Below are 26,567 nucleotides of genomic sequence, written 5' to 3'. Positions count from 1 at the left end.
AAAGTTATGGAGCTACCTAAACACACCTCATTCCATCACAGGATTTTCGCTGTTCTTCCTATTAAAAGGAAGCAATGTCAGAACTACTCTTGACCCATGTTGTAATGATCTTGCTGATCATCTTTTTTTTTTTAGAAATACTTGAAGGATCAATATAGTGTGGATGAATGTGTCGGAGAAACATTTGCTTGTAAGTACAAAACAACTGAGTTAATGTCTGAAAAGGCTCGAGCGCTGATCTCTCAAAATTATGAAAAAGCAGAATGTGTGTTGGTTAAGAAACCCAAGAAGGCTTTTAAAGATGAGTCAGATTTTTCTGATCATGCACAAATTAAAAGGGTCACTCGTTCTGTGGTTTTACTTAAAAATCGTTGTTGGTGGAATAAAGGAGCTATTGGGAACATCAAACATTTTCAAAAGGAGCTCATTGAGAAATAGAAACATTGCCTTGGTAATGAAGAAAATAGTTGTGTTGCATGGGATTTGGCTGCTGATAGAACTGTATCCACTTCTGTGGAGGTGACTGCTAATTCCAGTGACCTTTCAGAAACTCACAGTGTGTCAGACAACAGTGAAGGAATTTGTGAGAGTGGTGTTTCAGTGAGCGACAGTAACCTAATCACAAATGCTTCTGATGTACCTTCTTTTTTAATCCACAGTTAGCCGTGCTAGAAGAAAAATAGCCTTGCCAGCAAAATATAAAGAATATCATCTATATTAAGTTATAGTTCTGTATTTTCTGTTGTTTTATTTGAAGAAAGGGGGCTGTATTGGGGGTTGATGCTTTTTATGTAATAGGAGTGTATGTAAATATTATACTTCTTTAAGTGTTCCATTTACTTTTAAATGCTATGTTTCACTGCTATATTGCCCTGTTTTCTGCTGCTGTTCATTGAGCATTCCAAAGCGGACTACCTCTACGACCGTAAGCTCCCTTTCCCATTGTGAATCCCTTGCATCTTATTTCTTGGGGAAGGTCCAAGCTATATATAGGACATTCCCTAGCATAGGGTCCACTGAGGAAAGTATAATTGGGGTCCATCACCAGACTACCCTGCTTGTCTTTCCCCCCCTTACCTTGGATGGTTTTGATAAACTTGCGTTGCAAGTCACATCTGGGTCCCCATCTGATCCAGTAAGGCCTACTCTCTTTCGAGATCAAGCTTTCATGGGGCGTACAGCCGTATGCTCCTTGGTCAACCTTTCCTTGGAAACGGGAACTGTTCCATCTAAGTGGAAACAAGCTGTGGTGTCCCCGATTATTAAAAAGCCCACCCTGGACCCTTCTAAGCCTGAGAGCTATCGCCCCATCTCGCTGTTGCCCTGGCCAGCCAAGATCACGGAGGCCCATGTTAATCTGGCCCTGTCTGAACATTTGACTCGAACCAATGCCCTCGACCCCTCGCAAAACGGATTCCGTGCTGGACACAGTACTGAAACTGCGTTACTTGTGATGGTGGAACATCTCCGGGCAATGTTGGATGCTGGTCAAACGGCGGCGCTTATTGTGTTAGATCTTAGCGCCGCCTTTGATACGGTAGATCATAGCATCCTCCTGCGTCGGCTCGAGGAGACTGGTATTGGCGGTCGGGTGTTGCAATGGTTCCGCTCCTTTTTAGATGACCGTTCCTTCTGTGTTGCCATCCCTCCCTTCAAGTCCAACTACCAACCACTGGCCATGGGGGTTCCGCAAGGGTCCTCGCTGAGTCCCACGTTGTTCAATCTTTACGTGAGACCGCTGGCAGGTGTCGCTAGGCAGTGGGGCCTTACTTTAGTCTCATATGCTGACGACACTCAGCTGGCGGTTACTCTCAGTGGGGATGCGGAGATTGAGGCCCCCAGGTTTCAGTCCGGACTGAAGGCGGTGGCTAGTTGGCTGACAGGCAATTGCCTTCAGCTTAACGCCACTAAAACAGAGGTGATGGTCGTCGGGAAGGGAGTGGAGCTGTGGGGCGACCACTGGTGGCCCTCAGAGTTGGGACCTACTCCGATCCCGGTATCGGAAGTGAAAAATCTGGGGGTATGGCTGGATGCGGGCCTCTCTTTTGTTGGCCACACTAAAAAAACCGCGGCCTGTTGTTTCGGTCTTCTGAGGGGTTTGAGACCTGTTCTCAAGTTCTTTGACGCCCCGACCAGGCAACTGGTGATCCAGGCTACTATCATCTCTCGCCTGGATTACGCCAGTTCTCTCCTGGCTGGGGCTAATCAGTCTGAACTAACCCGTTTACAACGGGTTCAGAATGCTGCGGCAAGGGCGATCGTGGGCCTGCCCAGATTCTGCTCGGTGACAGGTGTCCTCCGCTCCCTACACTGGCTTCCGGTTAGGAAGCGCATCCTCTTCAAGGTATTGTGTCTTGCTTTTAAAATCTTGCGAGGCACAGGCCCGGAGATCCTGTTGAGTTGTCTGTCGTTCTATGTTCCTGCCCGCAGCCTTCGCTCTCAGGGTCTGGCCCTTGCGGTGGTGCCCAGATTCAGGCTTAGCCGCATGGGAGGCCGCTCGTTTAGGGTTATGGCTGCGTCAGCATGGAACTCCCTGCCTGTTGAGATCCGTATGTTGGAGGACCTTTTGACCTTTCGGAGGGCTATAAAAACCTTCTTGTTTTAGCTCTCTTCTAGTATCTGTTTTTAGCTTGTGGTTATGTTACGTGCTACCTTGTCTCTGCGCCAGGACGCTCCTTGGCTGGAGTATCTGTGCGCACAATAAATAACCGTAACATAACATAACATAACATAACAAAGTGGATTGCTCGACTGGACAGCAGCATTTCCAGTGGCTTTTACCTGCTTTTTGTGGGCAACTATTCTGGCCGTTTTCCTTACTGGAAATAAACTTCTTCGGAATATTTGGCGGTCTTTATGTGCTTGTTGTTCATCAAGAACAGCACACCCATGCACACATTTGGAAACAAACAGGGAATTACTGTGAAGAAAGGTAAGTAGTATTTGAATATCTCATAATAATTTACTGGAATCCATAATGTTGTTGCATTACTAGTCGGTGGCGAAAGTGGAAGAGGTAAAAGTAAGTGAGGCCAAAGCTTGTAAAAGTAAACTGAAGGAGGCATGTGTGTTAGTCCCTCTTTTGTTGACGTTGTTTATTGGCATCCTTATGTTGGTGTTTGTAAAAAAGCAATGTCACAACTTAAAAGTAGTGAGGACTTAATACATGGATGAACAATGTTTATTACTACTATGCTGTGTCGGCTGAAACAACAACTTGATTGTTTTTCTCACTACTCTATACTAAATAGAATGTTAGTGACCTTGTCCAAACCGAAAATAATGCTGTTTGGGCGTTTTATTAAAAACTGTACTTGGAATGCTGCTATGGCTAACCTTGAACACATGGAGAGTTACGAATATTTACATTACCAAACTCTTCTCACTGGTAGGTATCTAAACACCTGGGTAGTGCTAGACCAACAGCCAGTGGTATAATGGGAGCGCAAAAGGGCTTTGAAAGAAATCATGGAAAAGAAGTCACTATTTCAATAGTAAAAGCATAAACACACATGGTAAATCTGCAATTTCTTTACTGCTCACAAAAACGTCAATAGTTGAAAGAAACTATAGAGATGAGCATTTAGTTTACTCATGCCTTCTCATGTAATGCTCTAACTTTTGACTCCTGAGGACCACCAGTAAGTCACTACTGGAAGTCGGGCACCCCCAAGCAATTTGTACTATTTAAATTTAAAACATTAAAACAGTAATTTGTGAAATACACAACAAGTGCATACCAAACAAATACTCTAATAGCTAAAGATTTGATTATTTTATATTGAAAACATTTGCAAAAATCTAAAGATTTTAATGGGAAGGTTGGTGCTGCACCTCGGCGACTAACATTTCAATGTTTGCTTTTATTTCGCGGTACGAGGCTCCTGCCAGGACCGTATTAGAAACCCAAAGCAGCCCTGCCAAATGTTGTCAGACCAGTCCCTGTACGGTGCGCACCAAGTGCAGTGAGTGAGCCTGACCACTACAAAGGGAGCTTTGGGGGGCTCTCCCCACCAAGAAAATTAGGGACAAATGGTACATTCCACATACATTTGTCATTATATATTGAATTGTATTAGCTTTTAAAGCATTGTAAATGATGGCCTTACTGTGTACCAGGATACAACGATGTTTGTTGTGGCTTTTCAATGATTCCCTCACTATCACCCTCCAAAGGTGCCTCATATGTCTCCATAACCCCTCTGTCACATGTATTGAATTTGTTTCATAGCATCTCTCACACCAGTGTAGGGCAGAAACAATGGATCATATTTGTGTAAATCAGTGCATAGAAAATGTTACATAAGGCAAAGGGGACTACTAGGTGTAGGATTCACACGTCATCTATACTGGTAGGCATTTTTTAAGAGTGCATGGTCTGAGGAAGCACAAAATTAGGATTCAGAACATAGCACAGTGGTTAGCATTGATGTTAATAACAAGATGTATTTCTATCCAAATAAACCTTTATTAGCAGCATCAGGATAATGAAAGACTGGCAGGAAACATAACTTACTAACTTGTACCATGCAGTTTGAATGCAGCTCTTTGATGGCAGTTCATAGCTCACTGTGCTAGTTTATGATTGTAACTTATGAACTGCACAGTGACAACAGAAGCTCTGTGACAAAAGCAGTAACCCACTGAGATATGCACATAAAATATTGTTTTTTTAAATGCATGGTACACATTCTTTGCAGCATGCATATTAACGCTCTGCGCTTCCTTAGAGAAGTCAAAGCTGCCACTAGACAAAACTCCCATCTCTCTCCAGCAGGTGCTTTAATCACCGGAGTTATCTTGGCACTTTTATTCTTGCTTTGAAAACTACTGATTATACAAGGAACTTTGCAGTGCTTTTAAAACTGCTGCCTGCGGACCCCCTGGGAATGTGTCACGGACCCCAGTTTGGGAACCACTGCTCTAAGGGTGTGAAATTACTTTGCAGTCGAAACCACCAAACACCTGCTGTCCTTCACTTCATGAAATAACTTAAGATCCTGGTTATCAAGAGACATCTCGTCCCTAGGTAACCTCTTGGCTAGCATAGTTACTTGAAGAGAAACCTGATTTTTTTGTCATTCCTTTTGACCCCTTCCTAATCCTTGCTCCCGGGTTCAAAAAGGCTTTTATATCAGCAAGAGCTGTCAATAAGGATAACTTTCCAGTATGACATTTCCGGATCATCAAAGCTCGGAGAGAGTCAGAGAAGGATGATTTTAAAAAAAATCCCATCGTGATGATTCTAATATTTTAGCAACTATTGTGGCTCCACTTCAAAATGTTAGTCGTGGAATTAGGAAGGGAAGAATTTACCTTCATAGTAGTTATAGAACTCTTATTTCTTGCTCTCCCTTCTTCACAACTCACTGGGAATGCCTGAACCCTAGACAGTATGTAAAAAAACGTCTAACAAATAGTGACATTTATAATTTTGTGCAGAAGGACCAGGATAGGATTACCTCATTGAGAACTAGCTGCAATTGCATCACCAACCATCACAACCCAATTCCCACTTATTTTTCTGACATGTATGCTTGGAGCTTAGCATATGCATAAAGGAGGAATAGCATGTGTGTTACCACAGTGGTCATTTTGCTCATCTTTTTGTTCTGGTCTCCCTCCTTCCTCGTTGGTTAGAAACCTGATTCCACAGTCTCACAACTTTTTCAGGTAGGCATAGTGTATACTAGACTAGGCGTAATGCAAAATGGTTGCAGAGAACCTCCTGAACAAAAGTTACATCTTTGCTGCATGTTGCCTCCAGTAAGGCATGCAGGGTAGTCTAGATAGCTGTCCAATATATGCCTGCAGTGGGTGCATGCCTCTAGAAAGTCACTCATACTATCTTGGCTTGATTAAATAAGCATTGTCTTTGAAGCTTTCCTTATTTCGAGAGCATTCAGTATGTAATGGACCACCTACAGGGTAATAGTAGAATATACCTCTTTGTTGAGTGGGGTGAGTCTGCCATAGTTGATGAAAAGGAGAACCGACACCTGAAAGTCTTGCCAAACTTAAAGATTCTCCAAATATCCAGCTTTTGAAGTCATTTATAAGCTGAGGAAGTACACGGCCTGGATTGAAAAGCTCGAAGAGTAATTTCCTGCTGAAGATGGAACCACATTAAGGCCTCCAGAATGTAATAGCCTGTAGCAAAGATGCTTTCTGTTGTTAAAACTTCAATATCGCAAGCTGCTGGAATGGTGTGTGCATTAAAGAACAGAGATCTGAGTTGACCCCTACGGAGGAGTAGGGTCTCTATTCGGAGGATGGAAATGTAGACGGTCATCAAAGTCTCTCGTTAACACCTTGAAAATGCCACCTGTTCTGTTTATAGGCAGAGATAACAGATAGGCAATGTTTGTAGGAATCAACTAGGATTCCTGTATCTGCTAGATATGTCATTAATATTGGTGCCTGTAAAGGATCGATATTGAGCCCAGTAGTGAAATCAAGGCATTTTAATCTTTTATTGACGAATAGCACAGCCTTTCCTAGTCCCACACAACAGAGTAATATTTAATTCTGACAAACTTGTCTGTGCGTACCCTGCTTTGTAAAAATTAAAAGGTGTGAGATTAAACGCTCTCTGGGATATGGGAGTCATCTGCTTCACCTGAACAAGGTTATCCGCGTGACGCAAGGAGGCTCTAAGAACTTTTTGTTGCTGGAGAGAGCGAGTTGTGGGAATCGGGAGAGCTGGGGAAAATCAATTTGCCTGACCAGTGAAACTGCACTGTCTTACTATAACCAGCATTCTCATGGACCTCTGCAGTGTTCTACAACTCTCCTGGTTCATTAACCCCAGTTTACTTGCAGACTTCCTTTGGATAGTGGTTAGACTATATTCAGTATGCATTGAGTAGCAGATTTCCCGGGAGTACACTGGAAGTGTTTGTTTCTGTGGAACGCTATTCCAGGTGTCGGCTGCAAGAAAATGGGTAAATGTGCCAACTCTAGTAGGTATTTTTGCGTAGATCTTTGTGTTTTTTGGGACAACTTGAATAACTGTGTCAAACATTACAGACTTTCGCACTGCCCAGCTGGCTAAATCTAATTATTCAGCTGGTCAGTTAGGGCAGATCTTGGCATAAAATGCCCCATAACCTAACAGTATGTGATCTGGTCCTTGGTAAGTGTACCTATGTTGTTCTGATATTGAATATGATTCCAAAACAATCTTATTTTGATTTGGTTTCCTACGCCAGCAATCGGTGCATGTGGAGGCATTAGCAATGTGGTAGAATTCACATGTTTTATTTAACTATAAAATCTCCCTTGAACCATGCACTTTGCACGACTGTTCTTATTGCATGAAATATGAATAGCCTTGCATTCGTGAGTATTAATCATGCACAATTAAATGTCAGTGATATCTAAGACTAGGAATTATTTGTTAGCATCATGTTTTATTGTAGGTCATATGCTCTTCACTAGCCTGCTTTTTTATTTTAGTGTCGAATATTATAAGCTGCTTATGTCAAGATGTTAGTTTTAGTTTCCAGAATGACCTCTGATTATTTAACTGAAACCCACAATGCTTAACTAAAGAGACAGCCTTAGGTAGTTTTGTTCTGCCAGAGAGCATAAAAGCTAAAGTTTGTCTCTCTAAACTGAGCTGTGACTGAAAAAGCTGGATTTTGAGGGCTCCAAAAATGAATAGACAACCCCTAAGCACATCCACAACACTTCAATGCGTCGGGCATATAAAAATGTATTGACAGTAGTTGAATTCTGCTTACTCACCTTCTAGGTCGTTTGAGAATAAATCCTCGGAGGGTGAGGGATGGAAACACCCCATTTTGTTTCTGTCCTCAATGTCATACCAAATTGGAACACTCCATTCGGCTTAAGGATCATAATCTGTGCCTTCCTCACGATCACGACTAAGAAAGCTGTTCAGCATGTCAGCATTTCAAGTGAAAACTGATTACCTATGAACAGCTTCATCGTAGGTGGGCTTACTATGCTGACATGGAGATAAAAGTTCATGCCAACAGTCATTTGGAACATTAATGCCAAGAAATATAAAGTCCTTCTGGTGTAACAAGCCTGGAGAAAGATGCACAATGTTCAGATGTCTGAACAGTTAATTGTATTGACACCGATGCAAAAGGTCAGGAGTACCAAGACCCCACTGCAGATTAGAAAACCAGCCCCATTGAAAGAAGGGTGCGGGGAACATACTCCATAATTAAGAGGGGCTTAGCAGACTCTCTCTAAGTCTCGAATCTGGTCACCTGGAAGTTTAGAAAAGTCTCAAAAGGCTGTGTTTAGGTCCACAATACTTAGGTGGGTCTGATAATGAAAGTTCTCTATGCAATAGTTTCTATTTGAGGTGATGCCAGTTAGGGCATCACCTCAAGTAGAAATTTCTCCATATCCTGCAGTAATTCAATTGGCTGTATTACGACATGGTGTCAGCTTGGCCTTAAAACAAGAGGAGAAAGATGTCCTCATTGAAGCAGTGTCTAAGAGAGAACAGTTTAGTATTTCTCTGTTAAATACAACATACAAGAACTTAGCAGAAACCTTTAAAAACCCAGCCAAAATATGGAAACTCTAGAGTAGATCATAAATATAAAGCTGCACCACAGAATCAGTTTTATATTAGAGTTTCTGGCCCTTCTGGTTTTATATCTTTTTCCACATTACTCAAAAAATATCCTTTAACCAGGGTGCCACAGATGGTCCATCCCCAGACAAGAAAGCAGATACCCTGATGTGACACTGAAGAAATGGTTGCTGCAGCCTTGAGGAGCATTGCTAACTTTCAGGCAGCCAGTTAGGCCATTTGAAATGCGAAGAAATGGAAGAGCACCTCCAAAATCTTTGAAGAGAGGTGAGGATATTATTGCTGGGGGGAAAACATTTTAATGTGATCAAACACTACTTTCTGGATGCAACAGACGGGGCATGCTGTCTGATTAACACTAATAGCCTAATTATAACATGAACCGCCAAACCCATGGTGACGGTCCTCTCGCCGTATTACAACTACGGCTGAATAGCCACAGGACCGCTACAACCACCAGGGATCCCTGATCCTGCGGCGATGGCACAGCAGTGTGAACCTGTGATACGTTGGTGGTTCCGCTGTGGGACCGCCAAGCAAATTACATGTTTCCTCACTGCAACCTTTTTGATGGCGTTAAGCCAGTCATTAATAGTATGGCGGTGAGAGGAAACTAGGGCCCCCTGTTGCCTCTGTGCATGGGGGTGCCTGCAGGGGGGGCACATGTTGTGTATTTTTGCACCCCTGTTCCTGCACGGACACAAATGCACACCATTGTGCATTTCTGACGTGCAGCAATGGCCTGCGGCGCTCCTACTGTGGTGCCTTTCTAAGATTCGCCTATGAGCCTTAGAAAGGCCCCGCCATGGGACCGCCGCCGCAGGACTGGCCACCAGGATTACAACTTGTAATCCGGCAGACTGACTGACTACGGGTTTGGCTGTCTTGGAGCGGGGAGCTGGCATGGCGGCCCGCTCCAAGACTGCCAAACTCGTAATCGGGCATTAAGACCTTTTTCAGCTGCAACACCTGACTGTTTAGTTTTCTTCTTCTACCCAAAGGCACAGCAATACCGGTTGGATTTACCTTTCAATATATCTAATTTAATTGGCCCGTGTAGTAATGAGGCTCTTGAAATGATTAAGGAGGACTGATACTGCCTAGAATATAGTCGTCGTTCCGCAACCACATTAATTCCAGTGCCACTTGCAAACACATTGAGGAACTGCACCTATAAACAGACTTACTGAGGTACTCAGTCCTTTCAGCAACAAGGACAGCAACAGCAAACCACACAAAAACAGTCCTTTCTGAAATAAGAGTTTTGTGGAAACCAAGGTTACTGCAGAAGCTTAACTTCACAAGTAGATTCTACTACTTCCAAATAGTGCAATTGTCTGCATTTCCCCATCACAAGACACCTGCTGGGGGAGGTTGAGAGGATCACCCTCGGGAGTGAATCACATTAACAACAGGCAAATGGGTATTGTCAATGGTACAGCACAGCTACCCTTCAAATTCACACACAGACCCGTAGTGACAGCTCCACAAAAGCACAAAATTAACAGATGACATATATTATTATTACTGAAAGAGATTTTTTAACTGTAAAGCAAGTGAGTGATAGAAAAAGTGCCATTACAGCAGAGGTTTAGGATGTTTTTGTTCTTTCTTATACTAAAGAAGGATGGCACACGGTATCCCATATTGGAATGGAGGGTCCTGAATTGTTCTAGGTGAGTTAATTTATGAGCTGTAGCCACATGTTTATGGAAAAAATAATCCACCCGCTTGGCAAAATACCCGAAAGTCTTTATGGAAGAATTGAAAAAGAGTAATTTCACCCATATCACCCCAGGTGTCTACTGGAGATTTCAATGTCTTTACAAGACTTTTGGCTTCCCTTTTTGATCCATTGAACTCATGTCCACACTAGGACTTATTGTGTGATAGTTGGGTTTTTGATAGCAGTCAGTGCCTTACACAGAGTGAGTGAACTCCAGGTGCTAACAATTGAAGAAACTTTAATCCAGATCCACAAACACAAGTTAATCGTGCTGCACACATCCATCATTTCTTTTGTATCAGCTTTTCACCTCAATGATAGCATTGACCTTCCAACATTCTTTCCATCTCCTTAAACCACAACGGAGCGAGCTCTGCATTCACTAGGTGTCATACTAGCAGCCATGTACTTTATTGGTAGAACTTATCTTTTGCACAAAACTAAATAACTATTTTGTAGCAGGTAGGCACCCAGACGAAATGTATGTTCATAGATATAAGCTTTATTGTAGCTCAGGTGCTGCGCAGCAGCCGGCAAAGACAGCAGAAAAACAGCAACTGACAACTTCACATTTGAACAGAAACACTATATTCCAAAGCAGAATGCCCTCAGCCAGAACATCATGGCGTGAGCATTTTAACCTGTAAAGAATGAGGGGGCAGCCAATATGAAGAGACCACTACATTATCCTCCAATCATAATAAAGAAAAGAAGAGAAGAGCAAAAGAAAAGAGAAATGGAAAGAAACAAAAGAAAAGAAGAGAAAAGAGGCAAGAGAGCGAGAATGACAGCAAGATAAGAGAAGGAAAGAAATGAGAACAGATAATAACAAGCATTGAAAATGCAATAGGTCTCGCCTTTGATTAAGTTAAAGCCATTTGCTTTGCTAATGGTATTGTATAGCAAAAGAAAACTAAACTGTGTTCTTAGCATTTTATTTTTCCTTTTTTACACTGCTGAAAGCAGTGTGGCGACGCGCCTCCACCTTAGCAGAGGAGCTCAGATCATCAGAAAGATAGAGTTAAAATTGTTGTCACTGCTATCATATGAAAGCCCAGTATTGAGGATTTCAGGAGACCTTATAAAGGTCTGGAAAAGTGGTGCACCTTTCTGTCAAATTTGGAACACCCTGAGCAGGTAATTTGTAACAGAATTATTGCAACTTGGTCTGCTCAGCATTTATTTGTCCTGCCATAGACAAAGCTCCAGGTAAACTTCGGTGAGTAGTTCTGATCAAGTGTATCATGGTATAGCATTTTAGGTGATTTTATCATACAAAATGCCAAAGGTGCAAAGTTTTGGTCTCAGATTCACCGAGTCACTCTCCATTTTGTTGGGCATTAAAACACACTTGTTCTGTGGTTCGGGAATGTGTTGTCTTTAATGGGATGCCTGTGGGGGACAGTGCTCTCTGTAAGTGCCCCACATTCATTCACTCCAGGAGAAGACTAGTTCTTCAAACGCTGCGAACAAAGAGTTTATGAACATGAGCTGTGGGTGTAACTTGAGATGTGTATAGCAAGTTGTCTTCATTTGGCTGTAGTATGACATTATCTGTCACTCTTTACCACTCCAAAATCATTGAATTAGAGTTATCTTCATTCAGAAGTCTTCAGTGAACATCTGTCTGTATATTTATGAATAAAGTAGTCTGACTCTTAACATTACATTTTGTAACCAACATCCCCCAATTTTGTTATCTGCGAATATCCATCAATTTGAAACAGTGGAACCGGGATTGAAACCCTTTTGTTGCTTACAAGTGTAAGGTCATCATAAATGAGCATAAGAGAGTTTCAAAAGAATGACTGTAGAATATCACATTTTTACAAATATTGCCCACGTGTCAAGCATAAAAGCTTGCTAATGGTGCCTCCAGCCATAATATGCCATGCACAATTTTTTTTTTTTTTTATAAACCTTTTTTATTGGCATTTATATAATGGTACATACAACAACACATCTGGTAATGCGATTGATATAGACATACAAGCAAGAGCGCTCAATCGCTCCTTATGTGGACTTCTGAGCGTATAAGCCTAGGGTATGTGGGCCCCCACTCAGTCTATGAGTTGACAGCAGTCCCCCGAGGCCTGTGCCGAAGTATACCCAACCAGCTTGCGTGGTGGTCGCTGCGCCTTGCTGGGGCTGTGGGGTATGTCTATTCCCCCTTGTATTTTATCATAGGGGCTATGGGATTGCAGCCACATGTTAACCATAAACAAACTGGGGATATATAAACTGGGGGTGCACTGTGTCACAGAGGATGAGCACTACTAATCTTGCGCCTGAGAGCTATACCATTGCAAGGTATGTTGTTGGGGTTACGCGGTTGCAAGGGGGAAGAAGGAGGCGGGAGCGCTGATCACTGCCCGTGCGAGGGCGTGATGAAGGAACAGTCGCGGTCTGCAATTACGACCCGCCGGGCGTCTGGACCGCCTGTACATCTCCCTGGGTGGACTCATGGGCCATGGGGGCCCCGGAGGAACCAATCGTTCGTGGTACCGCCACCGTTATCGTTTCCTGCGCAAAGGAATGCAGTAGCATGGACTAGGGCAGGGAAATCGGGTGTTTGCGAAGTCCCTGGGCTTCCTCCGCTCGGAGTAGCTCTTCCTCTGCCTTACCCCACTTTTTTTTTTTTTTTGAAAAACCTTTATTGACGTTTCAATCACTTACACGTATGGGCCTACAACACCCCGGGGCCGGCCGCTAAGCAATCAGAACAATAAAAGCACATGTAAACACAGGCGGCACCTCGGAGAGCAAAGTCTACAATACAGTATAGTCCGGCCAATGAGCCGCTCAGGTAGGACACCAGGAGAGAAAGGGTTTTTCATTTTATAATAAAACAAAACAGTAGGATCAGGTGCCAAACAGTTTCCCAACAGCGATAAGGGGCAAGGATAAGAGACGCAAGCAGCAAGCAGCAATACATTGAATCAATGGCGCAGACACGGGAAAGTACGGATGGGGAGAAATATCAAAGATAGTTGCGCCTACAGGTCCCCGTACCTAAAGCCCAGCGAACCCCCCGGAAACTGTGGCACACATTAAGAGCAAGCGATTCACAATAAGAGAGGTGTACCGCGCTGATCCCAGAAAAACAAGCAAAAAGAAACAGAGAAGAAAAAGGAGGCCATGGAAAAAGAGATAAAGACTAAAGAGTCCCCTCCCCCATCCCCCCACCCTGCACCTCTGCGAATGAGTATGGCCCCACCCCCCAGCAGTGTGCCTGTCGCCCTGGAACTAGACCCGAAATATAGAAGAGACAGGGAAAAAGGAGTAAGAAAGAGCCCCCCCAGACGGGGGGGCGGAGGGAATGTAATAAACTGGAGGAGGGCCTTCAAAACATACCCCCGGCTTCTCCCTCCCGCACGGTGAAGTCTCCCCACAGCAAACAATTAGCAGCACCAGGATGATCATATCAAAAAAGGAGGGGGGGGGTGGGGAGCATTATGCACCAACTATGCGAATAACCATGAGAGCACGCAACCATGAGTCCGCCTGTCTACTAGGTGACCACTCCCGAAGGATCAGCCTCAGCCTTGACCGCTCTTTGCGATTCTGCCCATGCCTGCCCCTCGACCCAGCACCATGTCCGATGTCCCAAGGTACAGGAGTGTCCAAAAACAGTCGGGAAGCGACGCACACAGGTGGGGTGGAAGTCTCTGAGCATCAGCACGGACCGCTTCATGGGGGGGCGTCTTTTCCAGTGCCGCCCCAGGATCTGCACTGCACACAAGGTCCAGACAGGCTGAAGCAGTCAAATGAGACACACGTTGCTGGAATCGTCCCTGGGCCGCCGGAGATTGCGCACGGGACAAGGCCACCATCTTCCGCTCAGGTCCAATACCTCCGGAGCAGATCAAGCCCACAGTTAGCCGACCACACGGTAGCATACTGTCCGGAGTGTCCGGCTGTACACTAATCGCGGGGGGGGCCGCAACATCTTCCTCCTGTGTGCAGTGTGGAAAGCCACTGTGTACTTGTGGACCAGCATGCCGCCACTGTTTCAACGCTGATACCACACCATCTAGCTTCCTCCCCAGGACCCCGGCGCCATGAGCCAAGGAGTAATGAAGGGCACCAAGGGCCTCCAGGAGGTCGCCGTACCCCAGAGCAGCTCTCTCCGATCGCTCTGCCACACTCCCGACCGTCACACACCCCCAGTCCCGCTGCGTCCCAGCGGACAGGATGGTAGGCTGCATAGTGACAAAATGGCCGCTGGGAAGGCCCGACTCGTATTGGGGCCAGGACCCCGGGACCAACGCCTCAAGGTCCACGTCGCTGAAGACAGGGATCCTGGGGGAGGAACAGATTCAACCGTTGCGCGGTCACGGGCAATAGTCGTCTCCGCCACGGACCAGCTCCCGCAAAAAGCCGGGAGCAGCCCGCAAGGATCAGGCCGAACCAGGGACGGCGTCCGGGCAGCTCACCGTCAAAGGCAGGGGCAAACACCACAAAATCCGAGAATTGCACACCCGGGCATGTCCTCGGTCCGCAGCGCTCAGCAGGGGGGGAGCGACCACAGCAAAATGCAGGCCGAAGGGAGCACCACTCCGGCGGACCGACTCCACCCAGTCACCACAGGCCGCTGTTGTTAAACTGCCGCCCGGCCAAGGCGTCCACCCGAGGTCCCGGCTTCGGGACCGCACGGGCCGCAAAGTTCAATCGCTGGTTTCTCCGGCGGTACTGCAGTCAGAAACCTCAGGGTCACACGATCGGTTGCCACTTTCGTTTACGAACACGATCTCGTAGCGCAGAATAAGGATCTCATGCAGGATATCCGTGCGGGATACGGAGGTTCACGGAGCCGGGAATCTACGCTGCCGTCCCGGTCGCCATCTTGGCTCTTCCTCCCTTACCCCACTTTTTGACTGCGCCCACCCATGCCGCTAGGGGAGGCCCCTCCGGTGTCTTCCAGTGCATGGTGATGCACCGTTTGGCCAGGAGGAGCACCAAGGAAGTAAACCGCCTCTCTACTTTCATGTGCTTGTGTCGCTTGTGGATGCCCAGGGCGCTAGCCTCCCATGTATATAGGTCCTGTAGCCCCGTGACCGTGCGAAGGGCGGTGTGGATCGCGTGCCAGTAACTGTAAATGGTCGGACAATCCCAGAACATGTGTGTGAAAGAGGCAGTGGGCTCCAGGCACCTGGGGCAAGCAAACGAGCTGTCAGGGAAATACTTCTGTAATTTTTCAGGAGTGAGGTATGCCCTATGCAGGATGTGCAATTGTATATTCTTAAAGCGGTAATTGCGAGATACCTTCTTGGTATGCTCAAGGGCCCTGGTCCATTCCCTGTCATGTAGTGGTCTGCGAAAGTCGGTTATGCCATGCACAATTGTTTTGGCCAGTTCATGTCATCCGGCGGTGGCCTTCTTCACAATAAATGTTTCGTAAAATGTAGCTCTAGGTCTCTGTAAGAATGGCACCGTGTTATACTCATCTGGCTGGCGTTTGATGTGCAGGTGAAATTATTTGGTAACAGGGAAGTGGAAAAGAAGGTTCTTTTGGGCTAATAAGTTTCAAACAGGGAGGAGTAAGTGCTTTGACCCTCTTGACATGTCTGTGATAGAGTAACCTTTAAACAACAGCTCAATGGGCCTGGGTCCTTACACAGCACTACAGTGGCATACACAGCATTGAAGCCCCGTCCTTTCCACTGCAATCCAGCATGTTCTCATCATATTACACAGCACTACAGTGTGGCACACTGCATTGGTGAGCTCAGTCTGTACCACAATAACCTCTGACTCTCCTCACATATGACCCACACACAGAGTGGGCGCCCGTGCCCTGCCGCCCCTCCCTCTGCTGTATTCTGCATCTGCCGCTTTGCAGAGATGCTTCTGCACGGGTGACTCTCACACTACTCTCACTGAAGGCTCCCCGGAAGGGTCTGGGGTGTGGGCACCCGTTTCGTTCTAACGGGGGCTTGTCTTTGAAAGGATCTACTGTGAAGGTGAACAAGGAATGTCTATCCGGTCCGTGGCCTCTCGTGGGGGGGTGGAGGGGTGGTGAGGGGGGGGGGTGTCTGTTGTTCCTAAGACTCTGGATACTTCCCAGGACATGCACGTATTATGAAAGGAAGACGATAAGTTGTTTAAGAAGAACACCTGTGCTTCTTGATTCGCAAACTTCTTTAGTAACAACAAGGGCACCCAGAAAAAAGTCAACCAGGGACCCTGGGAATTATGTAATTATAAGCAACAATAGTCCCTAGAAAGAAAGGAGTAGCGGTAGCAATAAATAAGGACCCAGTCAGTACTTATATTTTGAGAGACTTGTCCAGCCGGACAGAGGTCAAGAATTTTACTAATATAGTAATAATATCAAAAATTCATAAAGTGGGACACAAGCCTGTGTCCAGTACATACATTAGAACAAAGAAGCAAAAAGGTCAGGCATGAAACAAAGTTTGTTATAGGTAGCATAAAAATGGAAAAACAAACAATACAAACAACACCCTTATGTGTCACAGTTAAGGTTTTTACAACATATCGGGTATTTGTGAGTGTCGACGGCGTTTCGATCCTATTCAGGAAATGCAAGGATCATCATCAGGACAAAAGACAATAATGCCTGTAAGGTACAACCTGAATAACCTTGAAGAGAAGGGGAAGGAAGAGGGAGAAGGTATTATGAACATTAAAGACTCCTGCGAGTCAAGATTTAAAAGGGTGACAACTAAAAACATATACGTTACATAATGTACAATGTGCTAATAGTAATATCAATGAGGAAGGAGGAGTAATCACGTGAAAATCATGGCATGTGCGGAACATTATTAAGGCAAGTCGATAATAAAACATTACGGAGTAAGATTTTAAGCTCTAAACGTTATACCATTGATACAAGTGGCTATTGTCAATCAATATTTGTGAATCACAGCCATAACATTGTTGAATTGGTGGTCAGCCATGAATTGTGCTTCGGAGCTTAAGCCGATGTGCCAGGCGAATGATCAATTATCAGCCTTGACGTGTGCATTAGAGTACATGCTATACAAGGTTGTTAATGTATCGAGTGAATGATGCCTAAAAATGTGCTCGTGACAAAGGCTCCTGTCCTCCCACCCCTAGCCCCTCCCCTCTCGGAACCACAGAATAAAACAAAGGAATTATTTACAATGTAATTGGGTTTTTATTTGCATTTTAAATCAGAGCCTCCTGCGGCACGACCGGAGTGCCTATTTATAGCCCGCGCTGGCATAATGCAGCTGCTAATTGCTGCAATTTATATCACGTTAAAGACATTACCAACAAAGCCCTCAACACCTCACGGGCGCCGGCTCGCCTCCACGGAAGTCCCACTGACAAATGAAAAACGTGGGCATTAAGAGGAGGGAACCCACGGTGTAATTACACTTCACCCAGGACATCTATCCTCGACGCTTTCGAAGTGTGGAGGAGCCAGCAGCAGCTCTCTGCGGAGCCGGGTACCAGTGCTCCAACGAGGGCTGGGGGGTGGGGATCAGATCCCGGGGAAGCTTCTCGGAATCTGTGGGTGGGATCCAGCTTGAAGTCACGGGGTCAGGCGTGGTGCTGCAGGCTTCCTGCACTCGCAGGTGCCTTATGGGTGAAGTGCGACCAAAATCCCCCTCACAGAAGGGTCAGAATGGGACAAAGCACCATAAGGAAATAAAAAAAAAAATGGAAATAAAAACAAGCGCTGCAGGCTTCCTGCACTCGCAGGTGCCTTATGGGCAAAGTGCGACCAAATCCCCCTCACAGAAGGGTCAGTTTGGGACAAATCACCATAAGGAAATAAAAAAATAATGGAAATAAAAACAAGCGCGGCCCGTCATGGGACAGACAGAAGATGCGCACGCGGGGACTGCCTTTACTGGCGGCGAAAAAAAAGTCCCCAGTGTATCACGTCGCCAGTAAAGCATCCAATCCCCGCGTGCACATCTTCTGTCTCCCCGCGTGCACACTGGAATCGTATCGATTCCAAAAGGTCTCTGCATGCGCTGCTTTCGCCAGGCCGAGACCCAAAAACGAGGAACTAGCTAACGATATCTGGCAAGAACAAAACATCTATTACTCCGACGCAAATTAACAGGTGGAGAATTTCCATAAGAAGAGACCTCATCTTCATCTCTCCCTTCACAATGCAAATTATCACTAACACAATTACCAGGATTTCTCACAACTTTTGATACATTCCACCAATGTTTGTTATTGAGCCTGACAGCATTACCACAGACTTTGTCCACCACCAAAGGATCAGTGAACTTCACCTCACCCTTCCTGCTGTGTACAGGAATCATCACACGTACCAAATCGCCAACAACAATTGAATGAGGACTGGATCTTTTCCTGGCATCAAAATACGTTTTTTGTCGAGATTGAGCTTGGGAAACATTATTTCTCACAAAACCATCCACATCAATTACAGAATCCATTTTCACCCACTTTGACATTCAACCAGGACACACCTGGTAACACGGTTTTCTCCCTCGCAAAAGTTCATATGGAGACAACTTGGTAGAGGAGTGGGGTGTGGTACGGTAGAACCACAGCATAGACCTTATTGCATTCTGAACATTGCACTTACTTGCCAAGGCCCACTGCACACAGTTGTTAAGCACCCTATTCATGCATTACACCAACCCATTTGTTTGAGGGTGATAAAGAGAATTTCTGGAATGAGATATTCCCCCTTGCTTCAAGAACATCTCAAATTCTTGACTGACGAACTGTACGCCATTATCACTCACAATGGTTGAGGGAAATCCTTCACGCAGAAATAAATCTTTAAGAAAGTCAATCACATTCTTTGAGTTGGGATCACTAATGAAACGCACCTCCGGCCATTTGGAATAGTAATCAATAGCAAGAATTGCAAATCTTGAAGAAACTGGAAAAACGCTGAAAGGACCAACCAGGTCAATGCCAATCTTCTCCCAAGGCTTAACAGGTAACTCAATAGGTTGTAGGGGAGGAGTTCTGAGATTTAAACGTTTCTCAGCACTAGAACATACAACACATTCACCCACAAACACATCAACATCCTTGTCCATTTGAGGCCACCAAAAATATTCACGCAACCTTCTTTTAGTTAGTGTTTTTCCCAAGTGCCCTTCATGTGCACCCTTTACCAACCTTGTTCTAAGCACATCCAGGGGAAGCAACCTGTCACCCCTTACCAACAAACCATCCTTGACAGAAAGTTCCAATGAGACCTTGACAAACGTCTGTAGAGTGTATGGTGCATTATTTTCTCGCGTCCAACCATCCTTGACACGCTTGACAACATGACAGAGTAAAACATATTTAGAAAGTTCGTCCCTCCATTCTTTCTCACTCACGGCACACATGTCATTCAGTACCAAACTCACAACAAAACAATCATCATCATCATCCTCTTCAACTTCACCATCATCTTCTACTGGGACCCCAGAAAAATAATCAACCCTTCCATTCTTGTTTCCAGGAATATATGACACTTCAAAATCATATTGTAGTAGCTTGGTAGACAAACGGGCAATTCTTGGAGTATGTTCCTTGAACCTATCCCCCGTGAGAATTGAAACCAAAGGACTGTGATCTGTACATAGTTGAAAATGCCTGCCCCAAATATAGGGATTGAACTTCCTGACAGCCCACCAACACGCCACAAGCTCTCTCTCGATCACAGCAAAATTCAATTCTGTACCCCGTAACACTCTGGAGGCATAACCCAAATTGTGTTCTGAACCGTTAATATTCTGGGTAAGAATGGCTCCTAGTCCGAGGCCACTAGCATCAACAGTGATAGTGCACATTGCATTGGGGTCAAAAGGTTTGAGGATCCTGGGAGACACCAACAGAGCTTTAATCCATTCAAACAGCTCCTGACAACGGTCATCCCAAACAAATTCTTTTTGAGCATGTTAGTCAATGGTTGAATCCTCGCAGCATAATCTTGTACAAACCGTGAGTAGAACTCACAAAGTCCAACAAATGACTTTAGACCGACCTTGTCCTTGGGAGCCGGACTGTCAACAATAGCTTTGACAAGACCCGGTCTGGGCTCAACACCCTGTTCCGATAAAACATGCCCCAAGTATTCCACCTTCTGCACTTTAAACACGCATTTTTCCTTCCTTAATACAACACCACTTTCCTGCAAAACATCAAGCACATGATACAACGTTTCATCATGGGATTCACCAGACGTCATCTTGAAAAACAACTACACCTTTTATCCCAGTAAGCATGGATGACATAATCTTCTGAAATACTGCGGCCGCAGAGGCCAACCCAAAGGGCATGCGGCAGTATTGAAACGAACCAATGGGGGCTACAAAAAGCAGTGAGATGCCTGGAAGCAGGATCCAAAACTACCTGGTAGTAAGCTGATGCTAAATCCAGCTTGCTGAACCACTTTGAGCCACTAATCATAGACAGCATGTCCGAGATTTTAGGGAGGGGATGAGAGTCCACCCAAATGCTCTTGTTGAGACTGCGCAAGTCAACACAAACGCGAAGTTCGCCATTCTTTTTCTTCGCAACAACCAGGGGAGAAAGCCAAAGAGACGATTCAATCGGCTCAATAATACCCTTTTTATACAAACCATTTAGCTCCAATTCCAACTGGTTCCTAACACTGAACGGTACGTTCCTCAGTCTATGTTTGACAGTGTGGGGCATCCTTAACTCTGATGACATGAGAAAAACCTTTAATCTGACCCAGTTCCCCGCTAAAAACAGAGGGATAGTGTTCTGTAAAATTATCAATTAAGTCATCATCCCGAAAAATAGATAGCTGTTCTTTAGTACCGTGTCTGAGCACCATTTTGAGCAAACCCTGATGAAACCATCCAAGGATTGACAACCCCTTGATTGCCACATAAATCTTGCCTTGTATCCTTCTACCCCTGAACTCCAGGATGTCTTCGAAGTAACCAGCTAGTTCAATCCTCCTCCCTTCATAAGAAACTGGAGACCTATCCAGAGGTTTTAAAGAATGAGAGCCCCAAACTTCACTGAATAATTCTTGGGTTATCATCGTAATCCTTGCCCCAGAATCAACCAATAAACACACACTCTTGCCACCAATGTCAATATCTACAAATGGATCCACACACTCTGAGATGTCACCTTCAGTGACTTGCATCTCGCCAAACACAACGACCATATCTCTCAGGTTATCCTGAATACTACCGTAACTGTCACCCGAACACTCTACAACAGACACATTCGCTACAGCAGAAGATGAAGAAGCTTGCCTTCCATCAGTAATGAACGAGGTACTACATTTCCCACTCTGACAAATTCTGGCGAAATGCCCCAACTTCCCACACCCTTTGCAAACAGCGTTCTTTGCAGGGCATGGTCGACCTGTTTTAAAATGAGAGAGATTCCCACAACGGTAACAAATATTTGTCTGTTTGAAAAACTTATCAGCACATGGTGTTATGCAGTTCTTATCAGCAAAATGCAGCATAACTATGCTGCATACCCATTCGCACAGCTTCGGAAAAAAACGTTGCAAGCGTTTCAACTTTTCATTCATTTTATTCAGGGATATTCGCATGTAATCCAACTTGACTTTATTCGTACACGATAAAACTGTCCAAATATCCTTATGCTTCACGTAAAATAGTTGTGCCAATCCAGGCCTCTTACTACTTCATGTCAGGACATTTAATTCATGAATTGCAGCACACATCATACTCCCAATGCATTTCGGGCATCCTTTCTTGCCCTTCGTCAGGGGAAGCTGTTTAAATAAAATAAAGCCCATGTTACTCTTCCACATTTCTACTCCATGATATAAGTTCAAACTATGCAGTTCTTGACATCCTTTGACCTGACCACAGTTACACTTTCACTAGTTGTGATCTTCTCATCCAATTCCTTGACCGACACCTTTGAAAGATCAATACTTTTCGCTGTGCGTATTGTTTCTTCTAAGGAAGGATTGCCCATGGATAGCAGCTTTTGCTGAATGTTCTTGTCTGAACATTTACAGATATACTGGTCTCTTATCAATTGTTCAGTAAAAGCTTCAAACTGACAGTCTGCACCGAACTTCCTCAAAGCAGAGACAAAAGTATCAACATCCTCTCCTTGCCTTTGTTCACGTTTGAAAAATCTGTGCCTAATAACAACCAAACTTGGCTTTACATCAAAGCGTAGTTCTCATTTCTTAACAGCCATAACAAATTGATGAATCTCTTCTGCATCTTGGGCACATACTAAGGGAGGCAAATGCTTATAAACAGACCTCCCTTCGAAACCCAAAGAATGAAGGAGAAGAAATGTTTTCCTCTCCGCCCTGTAGCCAGGATAGGTAATAAAAGCATCATACCAATTCTTCCATGAGATTGGTGGATTACCAGGAAGTTCTAAAAAAAAAAAAGGTGGAGGTGGAGATACAGATTGCATTTTTTTAAAAACAACAAAACAAAAAATTAGAAGACAGATGTACTGTAAATGCAATCACGATAATATGTGGCAACCTGTAAACAAAATATAGCCCAAATTAAAATGTTCCTTGTACATAAACAGTGAACTTGAAAAGTAAGCTCAACAGAAATCTGTTGGTGTTGATGATGTGTGCACCCACGAAATATTAAGAACCGTGACACGCTTGGTGTGCGCATCACCGTATACACTCACTCCGTGTATAGTATTAGTGCTTCACTAATCTTACAAATAGAAAGCTTGTTGACTTTAATTTACACACGTTACAAACATAAAGAACAAATCCTAAAATGCGTATACTTTGACATGACAGGCATGCGTGTCGCCGTATATACAGTGCGTGGGACAATGCCTGAAATTTCATAAAATGACAAACCGTATGTTCTTCTTCGTGTGAAAAGTTTCCTATGCTCTGCAACCTGTATAATAAATAAAGTTTTCTTTGTGCAACCACTAAAATGGCCGTCACGCAAAACTTCATGCGTTTCAAGTAATTAAAATGGCCACCACTTTGCGACTAGAAGACGTAATGAAAGTATACTTCCAACATGGTGCCACGTAACGTGCAACAGCTAGCGCGCAGACCGTACTCGCTCCTTCAGTAGCGGCTGAGCGTTTTTTCTTCGTCACTCTGCCGGTGCCGCTCTCTGCATCTGAGGATCAGCGAAACAACCTGTGAATCATGCTCCCTTCATGAATGCCCTCCAAGCACGCAGATCGTACTCGCTCCCTCTGTGGCAGCTAGGCGTTCTTTTCGTCGTCACTTTGCCGGTGCCGCTTATCGCATAAGTAATGAGCGAAACAGTACCTCATAAATCCTGTCCTTCTGTAGAAGATCCCTCACCAGACCTCCGTCAAAGACGTTCAGGCGGTGATATTTCCCTACGTTGGAAGACTGGACAGCAAGATGATACCTGAGGTGGTTGCTCGTGGGTTCTGCAGACACCTGAGAATCGTTGCCAACAATAATGTAGCAGGTAGGCACCCAGACGAAATGTATGTTCATAGATATAAGCTTTATTGTAGCTCAGGTGCTGCGCAGCAGCCGGCGAAGACAGCAGAAAAACAGCAACTGACAACTTCACATTTGAACAGAAAAACTATATTCCAAAGCAGAATGCCCTCAGCCAGATCATCATGGCGTGAGCATTCTAACCTGTAAAGAATGAGGGGGCCAGCCAAAATGAAGAGAACACTACATATTTGTTTCTTTTCAGCCCACACAGCTTGGGCAGCCAATTTTCCAAGTAGATACAGCTTGCTGGATTGTGTGAGGCTTTCAGGTTTTCTATTCATGTGCTTACATTTAACCCACAGACATTCTGCAAGCTTAAACTGATTGCAAAAATGGGGCTACCATGGCTTTCCTTGTCAGCATCTCGTTTATGCATATCTTCAGGGTGGCCAAATGGTCAACCACACATACATTCACAATACTTTACTCCGTTGACATTCAGGCCACGTATGCGGTTAAGGTGGCCAAAACAGTTTAAAAAATGGTTTTTTGCTTTCTGTCCTCCCTGCCTTAACACGGTTCCGGCACTGCTATTTAGTCTGGGAACAGCATGTGATCTCAAAAACACATGCTGCAAATGTAAAATGTTTCTTACCTGTTTGCAGCTAGTTGTGTTTTAGAATCCCATGTACAACCACTTCCCTTTTGAATGTAAAGGAAGGTCGTTGATAGTTTGCTTTAGTATGCATTATATAACCTTGACCCGCACAAGCAGACCTAATTATTCTGAAGGAGAAAAATACAATTCTCGACCCAGTGCTAGATGGATGGATAGTGCACAGCATATGATCTACAACACAAGAAAGTGCAAACAGTTGGTTACAGGGAAGTAACATTTTCTACCTCCAATAGCTGAAACTGGATTGGTTAAAGTTCAGTGTGTTTTTTGTTTGGCTTACCATTAGGAATCCAGATATTTATGACAATTAGAAGGAAATAGAACTTGATTAGCATTATTTTCTCGTGTACCTGTGCCAATTTTGCACATTATAATAACCAATTTTTGTATTTTATTGGTTGATAATTTATTTGCTAGTTATTCATCCTCCAGTTTGATCTATTATAAAGCCATAGATCTGGAAGTATCCCATTGCATATGCCAGTGGTTTGCCGGGCCTTTTCTTTTCTTTGCATTCTGCTCCTCTGTGTTCCCTTTAACATTACAGATGCAAGACTACAGGGATTAAAATTCAAAGTAAAAAAGCTGGAATCAGATGAGTCACTCCCACCAATGTTACACATCTTGACTTTTTGACAAAGCTACACTCGCATGCTGTCAAACAGACTATTCAATGTTGAATTCTCATTGGTTGAGGGAGTGAATGACAATTGTGATAAATATTAGTTTCACAAGTATATGATGGTGGATTTAAATAATTTCTCCACCATGTTCATTCATTATACATAACATTTTGAAAAGAGTCAAATAAAAATAAAATGGCTGACAGAGAATGTTTCTTGGTGGTTTTCTTGCAGATGAATACCACATACCTCGAAAATTCATTCAAGGTCTGGACAAGGCTGCAAAGCCCGGAAAGAAGAAGTGAGGTGACCCGGAGGCCAATGAGGAATGAGATAGGAGCACCTTCAGGAAGATAAATCACCAACAGGGAACATTTAGAGGATGATCATGCTGTGCAAATTATCAGAGCTTCAGCATGCATGGGTGAATGAGATAGGTTCACCTTCAGGGAATAAATTCGCAACAGGGAACATTTAGAGGATGATCCTGCTGTGGAAATTCTCAAAGCTGTATAAAATAAAGATATTTAAGAATATGTAATGGCTCCTGATATGTAAGTAACATGCAAAGGAAATGCACAATGAAGCTTGGTTGGGGGGATATCACAGCCAATAATTAATTTCAGATCTGTACTTTGAAATTCACTGAATATGCTGTATAAAAAGGACCGACAAAACACAAGAAGAGCTTTAAAAGAATGACTGCTTCATTGCCCTGTACACCATAAAAACAAAATTGATCACTATGCATGTGAGCACTGAAAAACTATCAGTGAACACCAACATGGCTATCTTCTCAACAAGGCCATGGAAGAAACACCAGAGGAGACAGTCAAGAGGTCATTTGACTGATTCTAGTCACTTGGCAGTGTCTCAAGGCAAAGACATGGTGCATCTGTAATGCAACATCCCTTCTTTGCTTAGGAGAATAATTCAACCTAGTACACATTGCAGTTTTATCTCTCTTGTGTTTTGGTCATTCTCACATTTTTCTTCAAAATGTATTGTGATGGTGGGGAAAGAATTTCTTTGTAAGAGATTGATTCTAGCCAAGAGCCAACAATGAGGCCCACTCAACTGGAGACAAACTGTCCCTTGCTATGTAAAATAGCTTATTTAAATTTAACTTTTAAACAGACGTTTCTTTAATGCAGTTCTGTTCACAAGGTGACAGTCAGCATTTATATTTCCTTTCTTTCTTTAATTTTCTAGGAATTTTAACATATAATTCGAAAAAGCAGCAATCAGTTATTACAGTTTAAAATAAAATGTGTTTCCTTGAGCAAGTAAAAAATATCTTGTAATATATAAAATTGATTGATATTAATATTTTAGTGGGGAAAAAAGTGTATTCAGCTAAATATCTAATCTGATTTTTGCAGTCTTTTGATGTAGTAATCACGCTTGAAAGAGGGCGTTCTTTTAAGGAAGGGATTTTCTTTAATGTGGAATGAGTCTCTTGATTCCTGTCCCAGTCAGTAGTTACTTCGTTTTAAAATTTGAAATTCTTATGTGTGCCCATAAAATACATCTAGGGACCACAGGCAGTGCTTGACTGAGTGTGTCTATAAATCAAATCACGGAAAGGG

General features: G+C 44.0%; 1 protein-coding gene across 2 annotated transcripts in view; it reads left to right on the top strand.

Moving 5' to 3' along the window:
* Nucleotides 1–25,514, top strand: part of EIF2D (eukaryotic translation initiation factor 2D) — a 315,356-nt gene extending 289,842 nt beyond the window's left edge. Inside the window, exons 15-16 of one of the 2 annotated variants that reach the window (XM_085624123.1) lie at nt 136–190; nt 25,213–25,514. In XM_085624123.1, the coding sequence (XP_085480249.1) occupies nt 136–158 (23 nt within the window). In that variant the 3' untranslated portion in view covers nt 159–190; nt 25,213–25,514. The remainder of the gene's footprint in view (nt 1–135; nt 191–25,212) is intronic. The other variant, XM_085624121.1, reaches the window with a different exon arrangement.
* Nucleotides 25,515–26,567: the final 1,053 nt, after the last annotated feature.

This window comes from Triturus cristatus, chromosome 1_1 (genome assembly GCF_964204655.1).
Source record: "Triturus cristatus chromosome 1_1, aTriCri1.1, whole genome shotgun sequence".
Lineage (NCBI taxonomy): Eukaryota > Metazoa > Chordata > Amphibia > Caudata > Salamandridae > Triturus > Triturus cristatus.
The sequence above is the reverse complement of the archived record's forward strand: the minus strand, read 5'-3'. Positions and strand labels throughout refer to the sequence as shown.